Source organism: Diabrotica undecimpunctata, chromosome 2 (genome assembly GCF_040954645.1).
Source record: "Diabrotica undecimpunctata isolate CICGRU chromosome 2, icDiaUnde3, whole genome shotgun sequence".
Lineage (NCBI taxonomy): Eukaryota > Metazoa > Arthropoda > Insecta > Coleoptera > Chrysomelidae > Diabrotica > Diabrotica undecimpunctata.
In genome coordinates, this window is record NC_092804.1 from 155,654,378 (window position 1) to 155,677,843 (window position 23,466).

At 32.5% G+C, this 23,466-nt stretch overlaps 1 protein-coding gene across 3 annotated transcripts in view; it reads left to right on the forward strand.

The window, feature by feature from the left end:
* The window catches only part of LOC140433521 (orexin receptor type 2-like), a 40,674-nt gene extending 17,962 nt beyond the window's left edge, over nt 1-22,712 (forward strand). The window contains exons 1-7 of one of the 3 annotated variants that reach the window (XM_072521504.1): nt 1,233-1,354; nt 6,834-7,088; nt 9,646-9,788; nt 14,470-14,787; nt 18,295-18,383; nt 18,988-19,323; nt 22,505-22,712. In XM_072521504.1, coding sequence (XP_072377605.1) covers nt 6,910-7,088; nt 9,646-9,788; nt 14,470-14,787; nt 18,295-18,383; nt 18,988-19,323; nt 22,505-22,621 — 1,182 coding nt within the window. In that variant the 5' untranslated portion in view covers nt 1,233-1,354; nt 6,834-6,909 and the 3' untranslated portion in view covers nt 22,622-22,712. Of the gene's footprint in view, nt 1-1,232; nt 1,355-6,833; nt 7,089-9,645; nt 9,789-14,469; nt 14,788-18,294; nt 18,384-18,987; nt 19,324-22,504 lie in introns of those variants that run through there. The other 2 variants (XM_072521506.1, XM_072521505.1) reach the window with 2 other exon arrangements.
* The last annotated feature ends 754 nt before the right edge of the window (nt 22,713-23,466 follow it).

Consider the following 23,466-nt stretch of genomic DNA (forward strand, 5'->3'; position numbering starts at 1 on the left):
ACACGGTTATGAAGGAATATTTTTGACATTCGTAACCAGAATCCAAGAACCTTACTTTGTCACTTTGCAACTAAAATCTTACACCAAAAATTTGTGAAATATTACTAGTCAATTAGCAACTAATTCCTAGCGGTACACTTTTCTGGTTTCAACGTTTTTGACCGATATCTCGATTTTTTTGGAGTGAGTTTTTCGTTAAAAGATAATGGGGTAGTTTTTTAGGGATTGGACAATGTGCCGGCAGCAATTAAATATGTTGCCAAGATGGGCTCTGTAGCCCTTTTCCTTGCCGAGATATAGCTATGGCTATGTTAGCGTTACCGTAAAGCATAACCAATATTTCTCGGAACCGGTTGCACCAATAAATTGTTTCTTGACGTAAAACTTCAGCAATAAATTAGCAATTAGTTTTTTGCGATTAAATTTTCATTGTTTTTATCTAATATCTTGATTTTTCCAGTAATGAGTTTTGCGCTAGGGGATGAGGGGCTAGGTTTTAGGACTGGACAATGTGTCAATCAATAGAAATTAATTAACAATAAAATATGTCGCCAACATAGGCCCTGTTGCCCTTTTAATTACCAAGATATACCTATGGCTATGCTAGCTTTTGCCTTAAACTTAACATAACCATTTTTTTTATTTAAACGACTACAGCAATATATTTTTTCTTTTTGTAAAAAATTAGCATAAATTATAGTCTTGGGCTGAATTCGGCATTACCGACATTAAAATTCGACAACTAATACAGTTTTACAACAACAAGGACAAGTTTTTTACTGCAATTTGTTTATATCAGATATCTATTAACTGATCTGTCAAGATTACATCAGTCTGGTTGATCAGTTTCATATTCACAAACACAATTTAAGTCAAAGTAAAGTAAACATAACATTTACAGTAGAAGTAGACAAAACAGTGCCCTAAAGATCTGCTAAAACTCAATCACCGTAGATACATGAATATATCTAGTTAAAAAACAAATTTATAATAATTAGATACCCTAAAACTTAAGTCTTTTGTGTAAAATAAATTGTTAATAATAGCAATGCCCATTATTGACTACAACCTTGTTATTTATTGCGATTTACTTCGGCTTAGATAAATATTTGGTGTCGAATCAGGATCATAAATTTTCTTGTGTATACCTACTGCTTATTTTATAGGAATTTAAAAATTTTTAACAGCAGGTTTGCAAAAATAATCAAAAACGTAAATTACGACCGCTTCAAGAAAATTGTTTCGTCTGTTGTATGTGAACCACAATAGAAATATCTTCAATGTGAGTTTGTGAGTTAAAGGAGCGGATCAAGTCGTTCTACAAAAAATATACTGTGTTACTGGTGAGATTATAGTAAGTAGAACTAGTGTATACATGCAATTATACGAAGACTAGTGTAAATAAAATGAGAAACAATCCAGAAATATAATAAATAATTGTTTTTTACGATCTTAAAAGATGTTTTGCTTATCGATTGAACCATAACAATAATTTTACGAAAGTAAAAAAATTAATTCTTTTGCAATATTAACGTAAAAAACTTAATGTGCTTAATGTCTAATAAATTATTAGATAATATTAAGGTATAGTTAGCAAATCAAAATTGGAAGCCAAAAAGAGAGTTTCAAAAGTCAAAAGAAATATAAATAATGCATTCGATGTGAAGTTAGTATATTGATTATCCTCCTTAACATGAGGTTTCAATACACAGTGATCTTCTTCTTCTCCTGGAATGTTCTTCTATTTGGCTCTGTCGGTGATTTTCCTTCTCCACTCTTCTTCTTCTTCTGCCGGTGCCTATCCTCTATAATGTTGGCTACCATAATGGCTCCATCGTATTTTATTAGCAGCTGTTCGAAATAGGTATGTGGTGGTCATACCTGTCCACTGTCTCAAATTCTTAACCCAGGATATTCGGCGGCGTCCTGGTCCTCTATTTCCTTCTATTTTCCCTTCGAATATCAATAGTAGTATTCTGTGTTTATTTTCATTTCTCACTATATGTCCGAAGTATGCTAACTTTCTTTCTTTAATGGATTTCAAGATTTCAGGTTCTTTTTGTAAACGTTGCATTACTGCGTCGTTAGTTATATGATGTACATATGATATTCTGAGCATGCGACGATAGCATCACATCTCGAAAGACTGCAACCGTCTACAAGATGCATCAGTGAGTGTCCATGCCTCTGCTTCATACATAATAACATAAAACACATAAAAATTAAGGATTTTGAGTCGGAGATGTAAGTTCAAGGTTAAATTGCAAAGAACTTTTTTCATCTGTTGGAAGGCACTCCTTGCTTTTTCGATCCTACATTTAATCTCGTATGAGTAATCCTAGCTGTCTGTGATGTTGCATCCTAGGTATGTTACTTTTTCTGTTCTATCCAATACCTCATTGTCTGCCATAAACTTTGCATCTGTATCTTGGTTTTTGCTTATGATCATAATTTTCGTCTTCTTATTATTAAGTTTCATTCCATATTTTCTACCGATGTTAACTACTTGATCTATCAGTCTTTATAATTCCTCAGCACTATCCGCAACAAGGACAGTGTCGTCTGCATATCTTAGATTATTTATTACTTCAGCGTTAACAATCACGCCGTCAGTCGTTTCTCCCAAAGCTTCTCGAATTAGATGTTCAGAGTACGCATTAAACAGCAAAGGCGAAGAGTATGCAACCTTGTCGTACTCCTCTTTGTATTGGGACTTCATCGGATAATAGATTGTCTACTCGAATCTTGGCTACTTGTTTCCTATAGAGATTGACTATTATTCTTATATATAAGAATATTAACATAAGCCTCTCATGCTGTACTTTGTCAAATGCCTTTTCGAAGTCAATGAAACAGGCAAAGACATCTGTATTAACATCTCTTGCTCGTTATATCAATACGTGTATGCTAAAAAGTGCTTCTCTTGTGCCAAGACCGCTGAGAAATCCAAATTGTACATCAGCAATACCCTCCTCCAATTTCTTGTATATGCGAGCATGGTTGATGTTTAAGAATATTTTAAGTTAGTGATTCATGAGGCTAATGATTCGGTGTTCTTCACATTTCTTTGTATTTGCTTTTTTTTGCAGTGGTATAAATATGGACATGTACCAATCTTTTGGTAAAGTTACTGTTTCATATATACGGTTAAATAATTTTGTCATAATGTTAAGTTGATTATCTTCTATCAATTTCAATACCTCAGCATATAATCCATCAGGTCCTGGTGATTTGTTGTTTTTTTATATCACTTATAGCAGATCTTACTTTTGATTTTATTATTGTTGGTCCATTCCGAACAGTGCAGTGGGCATTGTTGTTCTATATATTCCTGCCATTTCTTTGATCTTTCTGTGCATATTGAATATATGATGCCTGATTCTCTACTGCCTGATGTTTATGGTTTTAAGGTCCTCCTCTACATAGTTCATCCATATTTTACAGGACCTTCCTCTCGTTCTACTTCCTTGGGACTTCCATTTCTGGATTACCTCTACCGTTAGATTTTATGGCATTTTTGTAAGTGACCAAGCCTAAACTGGCTCTTTAAAGTCATAGTTTATAAATCTAATCTTTCTTAATTTTGTTTTAAAGCTATTTTCTTGTGACCTCTTAACGCAATTACTATTTTTATTGGGAATAAGTCAGAATTTAAGTTTAAAATAAGTTTATCGTAATTTTTGCCGTATCGATTTCCACTTCGGAAATTATTCTTAAAGTACAAAACAATAATAAATTAAACAAATTTTGTTTTCTGTTATTTGGTAAAAAATTCTTCTAATAACTTAATTTTATCTGACTTATTTATATTGACAATTTAGACATATATTATACATTTTCAAGTAGACGACCCTAAAATGGTATTGAAATGAGAATTTATTTAACTGCTGTCTTTATTCAATTTATAATGTCTTTATTAAAAGGTTCTTATTTTAATTTATTAAAAAGCACGATAACTTATATTAATTTATTTAACGAATAATACACATAATTTATATAGGCGAACGTAACATTTAAATCGCGAGCGCGTCTTCAAAATCAACTGTTCCTCCATATAAAAACGTTTTGATTTATATAGATAAATTGCCGTTATCTCGAAAAGTCGAACACCCTCTAGACTAGACTGAGTGGCAGCAAACAGGTATTTTCACATCGGCCGGCCTCCAGAAATTTCGAACTGGTGTTTTTATAGCATCATGTGTCAGGTAGACATGACCTAGAAAATACTCGAATGAATAGCATATCAGTAATGAACATATTTACCGTTTTTGGGTCAGAATTTATCGTAACAGTATTAAAAATATGCTGAGTTGCATTGTTGTAACTCGCTATTAAAAAGACATCTACATACAATGATGACAGTAAAATTCTCCTGTTAGTTTATTTTTTATTTTATAATAAATCATGAGGAAAAAAAACAGGAAAAAACCTCCATTCACTATCCTGACATGGTAGGTATTTGGTCTCACATTTAGTTTCCTCTCAATAAACATCAAATTCTATATATATATATATATATATATATATATATATATATATATATATATATATATATATATGTTATTTAAAACATAAATGATCTCGATATGTTATTGTCTTACTTATAGTAGCATTTTCTTTTTATTAATTTTCACTTTTAATATGGGTAACCTGATCCTAGCATTCTACCGAGAAATTGGAGACGCAATTGGACTCATTTAGCATATTTAGAGCCCTTTTTTTTCTTAAAGGGTTTCTTTTAAGGTTAGAGTTTCTTTAAGGAGTACATTGAATTGTATGTTCATTTTTCCTTGCGTGTTTACATATTTGAGATCTATCAAATTCTCTATTTTGAAAAAAGTCGCACGCATTCTTTTAGAAAAGCTAAGTAACATGAAACAAATGTATAATCCAGAAGAATCACACAGAATATATGTGAAACAATTAACAAGATCAGAGAAGAAAATCCAAGAACGACAAAAGAATGTACAAAAATATTCAGAGACAAATAAGAACCGAAATTCGAATGGCCAACAAAAATTGGTAAAAAACAATGTAAAGAGATAGAGTTATTGGAACAAAAACACGATACATTTAATATGCACAAAAAGGTAAAACAAGCAGCTGGTCTTAGCAGGTGAATGGCTCCTTCAATTTGCCATCGATATGGAACTCAGAATAAAAAACACAATGTTTAAACATCATCTGCGGAGATTATCAACATGGTCTTCGCCTGGAGGACGACACAAGAACCAAATATAGTGTATTATTGCCACTAAACGATGGAGGAGCTCCATAATCAACGTGAAGACAAAATCAGCTGCAGACTGTGGTTCCGACCACAAAATGTTACAAGTAGAATTTTACATTAAGTTACACAGTAAAACAATTACAAATAAAAGACAAAAATTAATTACAAAGCACCCGGAAAGGTTTAGAGAAGCATTAGCAGAAGCTGACCTACCAGTGACTACCGGAGACCCTAGCAAAACGTGAGAATACACAAAGAAATGGAAATACACTGAAGCCATCAACAATACTAATCTCAAAGACAAAATAGGTAGGAAAAAATATTATTTGACTGAAGAGACTCCCAATCTTGTAGAAGAAAGACGAAAACTTAGAAACAGCACATCAAATTCAAACCAAAAAAAAATAGAGATATGCACCATAAATACATCTATAAAACTCTTGTGCAGAAGGGACAAAAATAATTATATTAAAAACATATGTGTACAACCAGAGGAATATGCTGACCGCCAAGAATCTAGAGAACTTTTCTCAAAAGTCGAAGATCTAGCGAGAGAATTCAATCCGCAGACTCAGATCATAAAAAATAATAGTGGAAATACCATAAAAAACCTAGACGGCATTGCAGAGGTGTGGAAACAATATTGAGAAATTGAGCAAAGACCCAGACCATAATACAGAGAAAAGAAGTTCTGAAAAAGAACCTCAAATATTGAAATCAGAAATTGAGGTGGCAATTAAAAAGCTAAAACTCAGGAAAGCAGAAGGATAATATGGAACAACAGCTGAAACACTCAAAGAAATGGGAGAATTAGGGATAGAAGTAATGCTTAGAATTTGCACTAAGATCTGAAATACTGAAAAGTGGCCAAATGACTGGGGTAAACTCAATAAAAAAGCCGATTCAAAGCGTATAATGGCATTTGAATTGTGGGTTTACCGTAGAATGTTGCGCATACCATGGACCGCTCATCGCACAAATAACTCAATTCTAGCAGAACGTAACATAAAAACTAGACTCATCACAACTATCAACCAAAATATACTGAGATAATTTGGACATATAACTAGAAGAAGAGAAGGCATGGAGCGAATGATAGTGGAACGTAACGTAGCAGGTAAAAGATCCAGAGGAAGTTCTCCAGTACGATGATCGGACCAAATAAAGGAGATGACTGGTTACTCACTTTCCGAAGCAAACAACCCGCACAGGAGAGAGATAATTGGACAAAAATAGTCAAACAAATTACATGACGCCACTACAACCTTACGAAGGAGAAAAGATAGAGGAAGAGGAGTATACAATTACAGGCTCGGTGAATTTTCTTTATGATGGTATTCTGCTGTCTAAATCCAATGATATTCAATCAGTTAATACTGTGGAACAAATATTTAAATAGTACAAACGAGTGTTATCAGAGTGCCTAAAATCTGGTTGTTCAGGGAATTTCATCTTCTTTTATTTCTTAACAACTATTTGTTTGTTCGAAATATTTAACTTCAAATTAATACTAATTTTATTGCATTGTGCCATATATTACATTGTAACATTTTTTATATTGTATATTGGAAAGTAACTAAACATTATTAATATTATTATTTAGATCACCGTAATCGATGGAATGAATGAACCAATTTTAAACCAAATTCCTCAATCAAAGGACGGTTTAAAAATCTAATATGAATGAAACCAATAAAACCCATATAAATATACCGTCGGATTTGGAGGAAAAAATATGGAAGTCTTTCGCTATCAACAACTTTGTAGTAATTGGACTCTACATTCCAGTTTTAATAGTAGCAGCAACAGCAAATTTGCTATTTATTGCTATTGTGATTAAGCACAGATATATGAGACGGTAAGTACCTTTTTATTTACTTAAATTTATTTAAGTATTTAACTTTTCTAATTTTTATTAAAAAGGTGTTTACAGTAATCACAAAAAAGAAATAAGAAATTCTAGGCAAATTTAACATTTTCAAATTTTGATACTCTATAGTAAACATACACACAAAACAAGCAATACATACATACAAAATAAGCAAAATGCAAAGACTAACTTGTCTTAAAATTACTGGAGCATTAAAGGACACAAACAGCAGCTATGGAAGACCAGCTAGATCTTCTCCTTTTTCCTTTACTCACTTCGTTGTATAAAAGAAGGCAAAAATTAGATATTTTTGACTTCTTATATTTATAGAAGGGACAATAGAAGGCAGACGCGGCCCTGGTAGACCACAAATGACCTGGCTGACCTGACAAATGAAGACTTTGCAGGGGTCATCGCCAACCTTCGCTAAGAAGACAGCACCTAAAGAAGAAGAAGATATTTATCGCATCATTTATCCCATTGTCACGTTCCTCGAAAATGGGATAAAAGAGACCTCCAGATAGTAACGTTTAAGACAGTCAAAAAGTAAGACTCATAACAAATAGCAGTTTTATGACATTAGAAGAGACAATTTTCTGAACGTTAGAACGACGAGTGGCGCAGTACCTCGTAAATTGGAAGTAAAAATTACAGTAGGCCAAGGCTTACTATGGGCTGTAACACCATTAAAAAAGAACAAGAAGACTGTGAGAAAACCAGAGTGACCAAATAGTTAGATTGAGACAGCAACATCATAAACAAAATTGGAAATACCATATGGATGATAAGCCCTGTACATATGGTGACCAAATACAGGTCCAAAGCAACTTTTCAGGTGAATATCAACTTGCGATTGTTATAAGGTAAAAACCCACAGACATAGCCAATGCTGCTAAATAATAAAGATCCATATTAAATTGTTAATTTGTCAATTTAGAAAGAGCGTATAAATTTTAATTTTAATTCATCCTATAATAAATCGAATTGGCCATTATAGGTCTACATTTTCCTCTAACTTTAAATTAATTAATAATTATGTAATAATAAAATATGAATTACCGTCGAATTAAAATTTTTAGTGATAAATAACAATTTTGTACGTCAAAAAGACAGATATTAATACATTGATTTAAATGAAATTAAACATCATTACTATATCCATTAAAGCATTGGGATAAATTTTTGAAATTATGTTTATTTATTAAAACAATTTATTAAAACTTTAATGTTATATTTCTATATAATCGCACGTTTCTTTATTAGTGTGATTTATTAAACAAAATATGTAAATAATATATCGGTCCTTTAGATAATAATTATAATGAAATAAAGTCTTCAGTTTTCATTTTGATGGTAAAATGAATAGAAATTGCTTTATTATTTTTTAGTCGGTGGACAGGGAAAGTTAATTTATGTCAAGTCTATTAGTTTGAGTATTATCAGAAAAACTTGTAGCTATAAACGTGATGCGTTTCATAGAACTTGAAAAATTGATTTGTGTGTTTAAAAATGCTAAGATATGATGGGCTTAGAAAGAGATAGTAGAAAGAGAAGTGGTATGTTTGATGTGTTTTTGAAAATAGAGTAGAGGGTTATCTGTTCCTGGCCGCCGAAAGCTTAACATCAAAAGTAGAAAGAGTTTTGAATGCCGAAAATTATTTTTTTGTTTAACAATGAAAAAGATTCAGTTGTGTTAAAAAAAAGTCGTTTTGCTTTTCGAAAATGGATGTTTTTAAAAAAAGTGGAAGCAGTGGTGGTCTCCCTGTGTGTGAATCGAGAAAAGTGAAGCATTTAATGGCAACAGCATTTGAAAATACAACAAAATTTAACATTGCATTGGGAGAATTTAGAATCCAGAGGGAATAGGAGTTTTGGTTGCGACGAGAACTTGAAATTCGGTTTTTGGAAGCAGATCCAAGGAAAGACATTAGCGAGCAAATTGACAATCGGGTCTAGGTTATTTTTTAGAACAATATTACAGGGAGAAAAGTTTTTGAAACGGAACTGTAAATAAGTAAAATTTGTAAAGTTTATTTTGTTTTTTGATAAGGTTAGATAAGTATTATAGATTTTAGTAAAGCGAATTGAGTTTGGGCTGCGCAGTTTCTCAATTGTCAGAATAATGATAAAGAGATATATATATATATATATATATATATATATATATATATATATATACATATATATATATATATATACATATATATATATATACATATATATATATATATATATATATATATATATATATATATATATATATATATTATTTTGTTTTTATATTTGTAATACACATTTTTCAAGGTGATATTTTTTGGACCATTTACATTTTATTTCCTTCTTCTCCTGTTGTATGTTTTTATACTATTATAAGGCAAAGGTATTTCAGAAGTTAAAAAGAGAGTAATAATATCAGTACTGTATTTAAATTAAGATCAAATTTCATTATCCAATATATATATATATATATATATATATATATATATATATATATATATATATATATATATCAATATTTTTAATAACACATTTATTTCATTTTTAGAGCCAGTACCTATTTGTTAATCAATTTGTCAATAGCTGATTTATTGATAACATTGTTTGCTATGCCTAGTGCAATGTGGAGTGCATATACCCCACTGTATTCCCTTGGAAAGTACGGATGTAAAATACTCACTTATATAGAATGTAAGTAAATTTTTATATCTTATGTAAGCGTCTCCTAATGTTCAGTTTTTTATAATTACAAACCTGTTTCATTGAGTAGATCCTCCCTAGATACTTTTTACTATAGTAAGATGCTGACTTAAGCGAGCGTCACGGAACTAGCGCCACAAGAATGTGTCACGGATAGCGTCACGAAATCGCGGTCTTCACATCGATTCACTACTCTTCATCAATTCGTTTCTAATCATCATATTCATAAATTCGTTTTAAACTATACCCAAATTTTATTTTTAAACATCTTATTTATTTTATATAATATTTGAATTTACAAGGCAAAGGAAAAGACAGTTAAGATTTGATTTCACGTATAGGGCGCTTGCGCATCCGCTTATACGTATTTCGGCCTAATAGGCCTCATCAGAACGGCTTTCGCCATCGCCCAAATGATATTTATTTATATTTTATTAGTAATTTAATATTTAGTCTGACTTTGACGGATCTGTCAGAAGTAAACAACGTTTATTTTGTTGTTAAGTTAGCAGGTGGAGATAGGAACAAACATAATTTATTGAATTATTTTAATATATATAAAATAATTTGTTTAACATATAAATACTAAATTATTAATAAAATTAACTTATTCAATTTTTAAAATATTATCTAAATTTTAGAAAATATAGAAAACATGAAGCTTCTCGCCTTTCTACTGTGTTGCCTATTGTACCACCTTTTTCAATACTATTTGTAACATTTTATTTCAGAGTCATTTGTTCAAGAATCTTGAACAAAACTTATTCTTACATACATTCTCAAGAGCTTCTTACAGTTTATAGCAGTTTGCCAGACTAAAGTTTCTTTGATATGGATTTTTATAATCTAAAATACCAAAGTATTTTTGATTACGAAGACTTAAACCAAATATTGGTGTTTAAGTTTAGACTTTTTGTTGTCCATGTCCAAACATTTATATTACAGTTGTTGATCCACTTGATTTTTTTTAATTTTATTTACTATTATTCATTATTGGGTATCTATAATTTCAGTGACAACTTCCTGTTAAACTAAAATTATACAGAATATCATTAACAAATATAATCATAAAATGGTAATGATTGGGCGGGAGAAAGACGTGAGTGTAAGACGATTACAGTGGAGGTGCTACTGGAACTAATGCTGCATAGCGGGAAAGATTGAAACCTCCTGAATGGTATGATTTCCTAGTCGTAAAACCGGAAGAAACTAAAAGAGTAGCGGAAGAACATAGTGTGAATGTTGTAGTTTATAATGAAGGAGAGTATATTCGATTATGATTGGATGCGGGTGTGGAGGAGCATGGTGAAATACGATCATAAAGGTTTTCCACTATCCTCTCCTTAACGGCTATAACCAACTACCAACTATATAAAAATAGACCAATCAAACAAATAAGACACGGAAACATTTTTTATGAGCATTCAACATAGAAGCACACAAAGAAATATGATGTTAGCCTAGACGAGAGATACACTTGTACAAGTAATATCAAAAACTTAGACATTTTTTACAATTAATAGAGATGTGAACCTCTATTATCCAAATACTTCACAGATCTTTTCAAGCAAGTCGATAAATGGCGGTATCTGTTCTACCGTCAAATTAATTTTCTAATATTTTCAGAAGTCAAAGTCAATTAAGTAAGTCATTGAATGAGTTACTTAATCTGACTTCTGAAAGTATTAGAAAATTAATTTGACGGCAGAACAGATACCGCCATCTATAAAGAAAATCTAAAGTAGTGACTTATGTATGTGGGCAACTGAAACATTTGACCCACGGTTCGTAGACTTACTACGGTTGCCTCTTCCGACTGGAGTGGGGATGCTTGAGTTACGTCACCAGAGTACACAAGAATACAAAACCCATTTATTATCACAGTTTGTTCGTGGGAATTATCTTTCAGTTTATTATTTGCTTTATTATTTATCGTTTCTTAAATATCTCAGTTTACTTTTTATTTTTGTATTTGAAATTTTGGTGTTGTTTTCTATAAAAACTTATTTTGAATTATCGAAGAAACGTTATTTATTGTAGTTGTACATCCTACCTATTGTCTTCGTATCCTTTTATAAACAGGGTTAAAACTTTAAAATTTCATTGTGTATTATCGTAATAATAATGTTGATGAAATTTTAGAATGCCAGGCACAGGTTGTAGTGTGAAGGAAAGGTATTAAAAAAATGGAAAAAATAGTTATGTAATTCGCTAATTCATTCAATAGTTAATCCAGTATTGATGAAAAGTCAGTACACGAGACAAATTTTCAGTGTAAAATGGAGATTGAAGTCCTAGATTTACGTAAATCCTGCATTAACATTGAATAAACGTTAACAACCGGTTCTGATTAATTTTAAGTACCAAACTGCCTACATATCAACAGTTTTCCATAATTAGGTATTATAAACCATTAGACATCTTTATTTCATAACTATCTTTACTATTTTCCACACATCAAAGACATAAAAACGACGATTAACAATGTTACGATTCAAATTACTGTACTCTCTTGACGTAATTTCGGGCTTAATGTTCATTGGTTAGTCGGAAGAGGCAACCGTAGTAATCTACGAACCGTGCATTTGACCATTTTATAAGTGTTACATCTCATAAGTCATTTTTAGGGAAAATGTGACTAAAGGCGGAGTCCCATGTATCCGATTTCCGACGACACGATGATCCGAAAGTATTCTCATTGGTCAGAATCGAATCAGAATATTTTCGCACCGAATTTCATCTGAAATTTTTAACTACGCTTCGGACATCGGATAAAGATGAAATTATTTTAACTTTTTCCGATAAAACGGATGTTTTATAACCTAATTGTATTCCAATAGTTTAACATCTGTACATTCAATTTATTGAAGCATGAATTTTAATCGAAGAAGCTATGTTCGTAAAGTTAATAAAACGCTATTATTATATCTACTTCGTTTAATTCGCAAAAAAACAAAACGTACAATTCAGCAAAGAAAATATTGGATTCGTGAAATATTTAAGCAAAGAAAGTCACAAGGGGCTTTTAATATTCTATTGCAGGAAATGAAGCTAAATGATGTTGATAAATATTGCAGTTACCTTAGAATGCCTAATTGCACATTGCATAAGTTATTGAGTCTACATAGTTTCTTTTACGTTATCCATAATAAACTGAATAATTGAAAGCAGGAGAAGGGATTATTTCCGCATTGGATGCAGTGCGGAAATAATCCGTTCTGCTGTTTTACCACCCAAAAGTGGTAAAACAGCAATTACCAGCCAAACATATAAACAATAAACAAAAAAACGGGTGTGGCAGTCCAGTGGGACTGCCGATAGAATTTATACTTCTATACATGCGTTCGCCGTTACAAATTTATATGGAAGTCAATCTGCACAATCATTACATATGTAATGCTATAGGTAAGAGAGAACAGAAAGAGTAACAGAATTAGGTATATAGGTATATGGTGCATCGTTTGCTGTATATAAACAACATTTGACCTGTAATAGGAGTATAGTAAATGAAGGATTGAATCAATATTTTGATGAAAATGTATATTTTTATTTTCATATATGTATGAAAGGAGTTGACTGCAAAAAAATATTTTTTACACATACTCTGCAGTAAAATTCATTGTTTATTTTGTTATTAATATAAAAATACAATACAATACACTGCAACATGATTCAATATAATAATTCAATACAAATTAAAATGTAATATTCATAAGTATTTAAAAATGACAATATACATAACTTACTTACGCATATGTTTAATTTACCATGATAATAATATTAATAAAAAAATAATAATAATATTAATAAATATTAAATATATTTACAAAAGGAACATTTTTATTCTCGAGGGAGAAAGAGAGAGAAAATATATCTTCTGTCTCTCTCTTACCTGTATCTTACATATGTAATGATTTTGCCGATACACTCCCGTACAAATTTCCAACGTCTAACGCGCGTATAGTAGTATAACTTCAAAAAATGTTTGTGGAAGATAAAAATAAAAAACCATCAACTCGGATTATGTTATAAATTTTCATTTTATTTTGAAATTTCGCATTTTTGCGTATATTACATATATTTAATAAGATTAACATGGGGTTTTTAAGTATTTCAAAAATAAAAAAGGAAATTCGTATTGGGATTCGAACTAACATATACCAGCGTTTGAACAAAACACGCAAAAAATTTGCCAATTAGACATAACAGAAATGTATTGCAAAATTGACAGTTCTCGGTCATACACTCTCGAGACAGAAACAGAGAGAGAAAATATATCTTCTGTCTCTCTCTTACCTATATCTTACATGTGTAATGATTTTGCTGATTCACTCCCGTACAAATTTCCAACGTCGAACTAGCTTCCAAATAGCAACTACGAAAACAGACAATTTTCGTATGTCGGATGTCGGAAATCGGATACATGGGACTCCGACTTTACACCGTTTGGCTTCTGAAGCATTCAGTCCTACTTGATCAAAGCGCTATTCAATTTAGTCCCTTGATTTAGTGACTGGCTCAAGCCACTTGACACGTGTAAAGGCGGCATTATTTATAGCACTTCGGTGCCGTAGACAACGATTTGGTATTGTTTACTGTCAATAAAAGAATATTTTATTTGTTAAAAGACAATTAATAAATTTCGCCTACTTATAAAACAAATATTTTTTAGGTGTATCAGTATCAACTAGCATATTAACCATTACGGCAATGTCGTTGCACCGATATTTTGCCATTACTAAACCGTTATTTGGATTGATATACCCTTCTTTTAACCGATGCGGTACAACTACTCTTATTATTTTTTTATGGATTCTTTCCATGATAATTTTTTCACCAGTATTATGGGTCAATCAACTAGAAGAGGATGTTTTTCCTACTTTTTCGAATGACATAATAGTATATTATTGTAAGGAAGATTGGAAGGATTTCATCATTTCACGCAACGTAATGGGGATTTTATGGTTTGTTTTTGTTTTCCTCATACCAGGTAAGTTCTTATAAACAAATATATAAAAAAAAGTACAATAAAGAGCACTGAAAAGCACATATAAAAATAAATTGTGTTATTTTGTGTTTTATTATTGTGGTATGATGGTGGTTTTGTGATATCGTTTTATAATATTCATAAGTAAATTTTTGACGCGACGCCATCGCATTCGGTATAAGCATGACTAAAAGCCTATTCTATGACAGGTATTTATGGTAATAGTGAGAAATTACTCTGAAATTTCAGATCATATGTTTAATGGTTCCAGACCACTGTTGGAGATGATGATAATATCTGAGTGAATATGTCTGTCTTGTCAAACTACCTGTTACTTAACCCTTTGACGCCGGAATTATTTTTTTTTTATCTTTTAACAAGTTTTTTTTTGTTTTTATATAAAATCATTATTTTTAATAACAATGTATTGTATTTTTTATTTTTTTATCAGCTAACAAAGGCTATAGACTGTGTCATAAGTATTAGGACACTAGGTGTCGATTAATAAAATATTTTCAAAAGTATAACTTTATTTTGAATGCTATAAAGAGAAACAATTTTTTTTTGTCGTTAAGGCATAGTCCTACATTACATGTTGAACAGCTCCAGGAAGACGAGTGTGGTTCTTTTCGAGCGCTGCAAAGGGCACATCTCTTTGGTTTCATGTGAATAGGCATATGTGCACATTTACCAAATTGGACTTCTAAGGGTGCCGTGCGCTTGAAGTGGTTTACATCAGTGTCATTAGCTCTTTTGCGTCCTCTTCTTGGTACGTCAGGTTGGGCGCCAATAAGTCCGTTTATGACTGCTAACCTAAACATCTTCAGCGTAAGCGATTGTCCATCGGATCTACTACTACTACTACTATAGGTTTACAGCGTTCTCCGACGCCTTCCGACTCCTAACCGCCATTCTTCTCTATTCTGCCATAGGCCTGGAGGGATTTCTCTTTCCTCTAGTTCTTTTTAAATTCCCTCTCTCCAGCTTTTTCTCGGCCTTCCTCTTTTCCTTCTCCCTTGTGGTGTCCACGTCAAAATCTGTTTTGGAATCCTGTCATCTGGCATTCTCTGTACATGGCCGTACCATATTAACTGTTTTGTTTGTGTAACTGTCCATCGGATCTACTTTTGAAAATAATAAAGGGGTTTACTAGCGACACGTCCAAAAAATACCAAAAGATACTGTCGATTTTCTGTCAACTTCATAAATTGACTTTGGCATATCCATTTTGTCTCAACAAAACCCATGTTAGCATTATAATCCTTGAGTAGTATTGGACAAACGATGTCCTCCATAGTACCATCTTTTCTCTTCCTAGACACTGTTCCAATATGTTCGGGATTATGATAATTACTTATAAACAAAACATCCTTTCGGTCTTTCCATTTCATAAAAACTATACCATCTTTGCTAACTCGCCAATCCGACTCCACTCTCGCTAATTAATTGTCCGCTATTATATCCGTTGGTGTGTTCTGTCTTCCCTTTCTTATTGTTCCACACGCGTAAATTATGTCTTCGCGTAAGTTTTTCATTAGTTCCACAGAATTAAAGAAATTGTCAAAATAAACTGTATGGCCCTTTCCTACCAATTTACGAGTAATATCTTTTAGGACTCTAGCTCCTAATTTTTTTTTCTGTCGTATCACCAACTTTTCCTGTATAAAAATCGAACTGGCATACAAATCCGGATTCGTCGGCCCTGATCCAGACCTTGTAGCCCCTTTTTACGGGCTTTATTGGTAAATATTGATATTGGTAAGGAACTACGTCCTTTAAATTTTATCATTGACTCGTCTATTGCTTGATTCTCTGAGGGATTATAACAAGCAAAAAACGATTCTGATAGATGTTTCAGTAAAGGCCTAAGTTGATATAGTTTGGCATAATTGGCCTCATGTCTTTTAGGTTGAAGAGAATTGTTGTTTAAATGCAAGTTTTTGAGCAACCACACAAACCGATCTCTTGGCATACAAGAACTAACATACACATCTCGAAGATCCGCTCTGGAAGACCAGTAGTCTCTCAGACTAGGAAGTCCCTTTATTTCCATTAATAAATTCATTGCTAAGAATACCCGCATTTGTTCTGCATTGGTTTGTGTAAATCTATTCTTGTCACCGTCGCTATTTTGGACCGCATATAGATTGGTTTGACAGACAATATTATCAATAAGGTCCTTTGTAAAGAGTTAAAGAAATATATCCGTAGGAAAATCAATATTGTCTGGTATATTGGGGCCGACTGGTTCATTAAATTTTTTTCATAGGGAATGCAATTTGGGAGTCTCTAGTCCAAATTGTATTTGAAAGAAAATATTTCCTTTTACGTATATCCAACGGAGTATCATCATCGTCACTCTTATCTGCTTCAATTTGGTTTGTCTCTAAGACTTCCTCAAGTTGGCTTTCCTCTGAAACGGAGTCTTCAAAGATAATGCAAAGACTCTATATCAAAAATACTTTGAATCATATTTGTTGTTAAATCTGTTTTCTCATCGTCATCGGAGCTGTCATCAATATTTGAATCTACATCATATGGAATGTCTTCAATAAGAGTAAAGATTTCCTCTTGAGACATACGTTCCAGATCGGCCTAGGAATGTTTATTTTTGACTGAAACAAAAAAGCATGCATTTGCTTTGCGTACCAGCACTGCCACCACCATAATTACAAGGTGTAAAATGTACTAAATTATTCAATGAACATTACCACACAAATACAAATAAATAATATAGGTTACCTATACAATATATTTTTAGAAAAACTTACCGGCCATTTTATTAAAAATCTTGAAAAACCCATAAATATTACAGCACCACCAATCACGTGCTAAGCCACTGTAAACACACCACTATAAAAATATTACCAACGCAACGGTCAGCGAAACAAAATTTGATGTATGAGTTGTTGGAGGGGATCTCGACAATCCACGTATTGACTGTGTCTAAGCGCAAGGAACACCAAGCTACAGCATAAAAATTGTTTAAAATGTGTCTTAACGCTTAGCCCACCAGTACACAAAGGGTTAACTTCAGGTTTTTAAAGCTATAAAAGTATTTTTGCATGGAAAGTCTCTCTCTTCAGACGTGGAAAGAAAAAGGTTGTAATTGAGATCATTTTCTAATTTTCGAACATATTTTACTCTATGACTTTTCTGGGTATCGCTATCTTTATTGTTTGATAAAAGAAGTACTAGCTCCTTTAGCAGGACTATCCGTTATTTTTTTTCCACCACTTTTGTGACAAAGAAGAAAATAAAACATCCCCTTGAACGGTCTTTTTCTATATTGCAGTTTGCAGTGACTTTTTTATTTATTATTCTTAGCTGTTTTTGGCTTATTTTATTATTTGTCTTCTTAAGCTGAAAAGATCCTGTCCACATTCTCGTTTGCAAACCATGTTTGTTGAATCATAGATTGATTACAAAAACCTTCTTTTTTGAACCAGCAATATTAGCTGTTATAGTTTATGTTATAGCGGTGGTTATAGTAATATAAATTGTTTTTAGGGTTAATCATGTTATTTGCCTATTTTACTATGGGTAAAGTACTTTGCTGTGGTACACAATTTTATGAAGATTCCACTTCTACGTATCAGGTACGTTAAACACTTATATTTATAGGGTTGGAAGAACAAGAAATGAACAAATAGCAAGGATCAGTAATGCAGAATATTGTGTAAACTCTTTAACATATTTACCAGAGTTTCTGTACTTAGAACTGCTAGATAAACGTTTAGAACTAACTTACAATCTTTTATTTTTGAATAAAAAAAACATTTGAGACCAGTTTACATTGGGATATAATAATATTTGTCGATAAAACAACGCAACTGTGTAAGAGTATCTGCTATAGAATATTTGAAAGAATATCATCATGTGTACTAAGACATTTGTTGCGATACATGCAACCGTAATTTAATATTACATTCATTTTTTTAAATATTGTTATAAACAATGTACAGGGTTCGTCAAACCTCTGGTTTTCTTTTGTTTCAGCTAAACTATGGAGTAAAGAAAAAATGTTTCAAACAAAACTGATGTATATCACAAATATCTATAATATATAATTAGTTTCGACTATCATTTAAAAGCATTACATTTTTATTTATCAGTAAAATCCTAGATGTTCAATTCTTCCATTCTTCAATTCTTCAATTTCCAACCACGTATATGTATTCCACACTAATTTAGAACTTTTAGAGAGAAAGACTAATACGGACAAGAAAAAAAGTAGCTTGCATTCTTCTTTTGTTAGCTCTAATGTTTGCAATTTGCTGGATGCCGCATCATATTGCAAATTTGCTTAATGATACTGACGTCCAAGAAGGTGATCTAAGCGACACGAATCCTGATGAAAATGATTTTCAAAATAAGTTAATAAAACTGAAGGACTTAAAACGATATTTACTTCTTCTTGGCCATTTAAATTCCGCTTTGAATCCGATCGTATATGTGGCATTATCAAAAAAATTCAGAAAATCAATACAGGAGTTATTCTGCAAAGGAACTTGTGAAAGTCAAAAAGAACTCACTCGGGTTAGTACTTTATTTTACACCTTGGAATAATAGTGTGTCTAAATTCCGCCCCAACTGTTTTTGAACCATAAAAGAAAAAAAAAATAAACTTTCCTATAATTAAATATGGACAGATGCCATTTTGAAGAATTATTTTAAATAGGAATTTATGGCAATCAGCATCTTATTTTAAAACTTTTTAAGCGTTCCTAGATTTTACTCAAAAATTCAACAACATATGTTTTATAGTTTACAAAATAATTGGGGCAGCAGAATTTATAAATTTTAATTAGCAACATTAGGAATCTTAAGATTTCCTACTTCATTCATTTTTACCACTGCTCTAATAAATTGGGGTGGCTAGCTGTAATAATTTAGGATTGAAGCTGTAAATAAATCTAGTAAACCCCTCCAATGAATTGTCTCCACTCTAATAAAGGCTGTCACCATTGTAGAAGACGTCTGTCTCAATATCCTTATCAATGCATCTACAATTCTTAGGGGATACTTATCCCTGCGAGCGGGGCAAGGCTTACTGGTTCCACTAGTCTGGACTGACTGGTTCCGCCCTCGTGGATTTACAAGAGGGTAGGGAAATTTTTGGAAGGAAGGGGATTAAGGACTTCTCGGTCTCAGGTCCTGCAAAGAGTGAGAGGCTATGGGCTTACGTTAGAAGCCGGAGCACTGCATAAGCGAAATGTGTATCTCTTCTAGTCTCTACCTGTAACGGCTAGGAATAACAAAAACAAATTTCGAGTTTACAATGTATTAAATAGACTGTACACTACAAAATATCAGTTATGACCAATAATGTTCGATCAGGCGCGAAGACAGACGAGAAGAGACAAAGCAAGGAATTAAAGGTCGGACAATTCCGTATCATTAGATATACCTTGGGTTAGTATATAGATCTTAGTTACCTTAGCGTATTTAGGCTCTAGCTAATGAATACGCCTCCAGTCCTACAGGGATTTGAGATCACGAACCTTTGAATCTCCAGTTGCCGACACTTATACGTCACACTATCCCGTCGAGTTAAATAGCGCGTTCACTGGCTGCGTATCGTCCGATCTCCACACTTCTGGCGTGGAGCGTCTAGAGTGCCAACTTCCCACTAGTCCCACTGGATCACGCTATGTAAAACTTCTTAGTCAGCTCAATTCTTCTCACTTGTTTAACAATTCGTACCTTGTATTAATTTCCAACAAGGTCTAAGTGTCGTAATTTTTTAAACATTCAGGCTTGTGTTAAACTGGGTCAATTGTTTTGTTTTTAATTTGAAATGTATACGTTAAACTGTGTCGAATTTATTCTTTATTAATTTGGAATATATAATAATTACTTAAATAATTATTACTCTTTACTAGGCTAATTACCTCTTAATTTTTCCTTCTTTACTTTCTTGCTATGTTTACATTACACTGCAATTCAATTCAAATTTTTACCTACTACATTCAATTCAAATTTTTACCTACCTACACTGCGCTTTCTACAACTTGCAAAGAAAACAGATAAATTAGTCGACAAGGGAATCTATAATATGCATTCCTTCTTCTTCTTTAGGTACCGTCTCCTCTAAGGAGGTTGGTAATCATCACAGCTATTTTCACTTTTGAGATTGCAGCTCTGAACAAGTCGACGGAACTGCAATTATACCACTTTCTCAGATTGTTGAGCCAGGAGATGCGTCTTCTTCCAATACTTCGTTTTCCCTGTATTTTTCCCTGCATTATGGTTTGTAGCAACACATATTTATCCCCTCTGATAACGTAGCCGAGATACTGTAACTTTCTTATCTTAATCGTATTCATGATTTCCATTTCCTTTGTCATCTTTCTGAGGACCTCAACATTTGTTATTCGGTCTACCCAACTTATTTTTAATATTCTTCGGTAGGTCCACATCTCGAATGCTTCAAGTCGATCGCTCACCTCTTTCTTTAAGGTCCAGGCCTCCACCCCATACAGCCGCACCGAAAACACATATGAACGTAATATTCTTATTTTGAGTTGCAAACTAAGGTCTCTACTGCATAATACTTTGCTCATCTTATTAAATGTTGCTCTAGCTTGTCCAATTCTCATTTTTATTTCTTCTGTATACTCGTTATTTTCATTAATAATTGTACCAAGATATCTGTATTTTTCACTTTTTCTATTGGAACCCCTTTTATGTTTAAAATGTCTTGTTGTTGTGTTTTGGAAATTGTCATAAATTTTGTTTTATTAGCATTAAGCGTTAGTCCGCTTTCCTCACTAGCATTTACTACATTATCTAAAAGTGTGTGACTTTTAGATATGCATTCCACATGCCGTTAATCGCGGTAAAAATTCTTACTGAATTTAGTTTCTAGTACTCGAAACCGAGTAAAAAACTAAAACAGAAAGACAGTGTAAGATTTAATTTCAATGAAGGGCATCTGCCATCCACTTATACGTATTTCAACCTCATTAGGTATCAATCGGGTACACCCTATATAATCAGCAATCACTATTCACCAAATCAGAGTACGCGCTCTAATAAGTGCTCGTATTTCTGATTTCTCAATTACGTCTGGGGAACGACGGGCCAAGCAAAACCACAATTGCCGAGCCAAAGTAAGTCTTTTTATTTTAATTAGCATTGCTCTGACCGTCTATGGTAATCTAGTAATTCCATTTCTTAATTTAAATAAAATAAAAATATAAGAATAAACTGAATATAAAGAAGAACTTTCTTCTTCTTTACTTGCCATCTCCGCGACGGAGGTTGGCAATCATTATGGCTATTCTGATCTTAGATGCTGCCGCTCTGAATAGTTCGAGTGATGTGCAATCGTACCATTCCCTCAAGTTATGTAACCATGAGATTATTCTCCTTCCTACACTTCTTTTGTCCTGGATTTTCCCTCGTGTAATTAATTGAAGTATGTTGTATCTTTCTTACGCATAACATGCCCCAGGTGTTGCAGCTTTCGTATCTTGATGGTTTTCAATATTTCCATTCTTTAATAAAATACACCATAAATTAAAACAACAAATACACTTTCACAAAATTTTATTGCAATCGGTTCAGTGGTTTTAAATATTAACTTGGAAAAACACCGTGCCACTATTTTTTTATATATAAAGATTATGTAATTTTAATCTATAATAATTAATAATTTTAGTTTAAAGCATTACCAACACTGAAGATTAATACCATCTTCTGTTGTTTATTTTAGGTTACTCTTATGAAACTTAATACACTTCGCAACCCTTATACGCAAGATTCTAGATCAACAACAACTCACGCTAAAAAGTTGGACGAAAGAGATGCAAGCAATGGTACTGCTCATTAAAAACATGTACAAATTGTATGTTAATATATTTTGTGATCATATTCTAATTAGTTATTGTTTATGTTCAATTGTAATATAAGATATAAAGTATTTTTAGAGTATTGTTTTAAACAGTGTGCGAGAATTCAAAATATAAATCAACAAATTACTTATTGCATGCCACTCTTGTCGCATGAAGAAATTGGTAGTAAATCGCACTAATTATATTTTCATTATTCTTCTTGCTGCTTTCTTGATAGACACGCGGCTAACCTATCTTCGGATGTCCTCTTATTGGTTGTCCAGATTATCTTCTTCACAGGCCATATCAGAGTTATCCGATGATTGCGATCACCATTGCGAAGGCTTCTCGATCTTTTGCCACATGGAATAATTGTCCTGCATTTTATATCTCTGTCCATTCACGAATATTTTTTTAACTAAGAAACCTGTTTTCTTCTCACACCTATATGGCCTCGGCCTCCTATTTTTCCTTTAAGGTTTTATAGCTTTATCAGTTTTAATAGTCTATGTCGATTTTTTTTTCACTATATGTCCCAGATAAGACATTTTTGATGTACAGTATCGATATTAAACATCCGTTTGGAGGTAATATGGCAGGCAGAGCCTGGCTTAGGCTGCAACTTTAACGCCATAAAGAGCTATTAGTACGACGACCAACGGGAACATCATATTCACTAGCAAGAGACTTTAACAAAGAAAATGTGGCATCCTTCTTCAATGTTCTGGAAAAAGAATATGACAAACGGTTTTACCCACCTGAATGCATCTTCAATGTAGACGAGACAGGTCTTACGGTTGTACAAAACAAGATTGCACAGGTAGTAGGCCGAAAAGGCAAACGA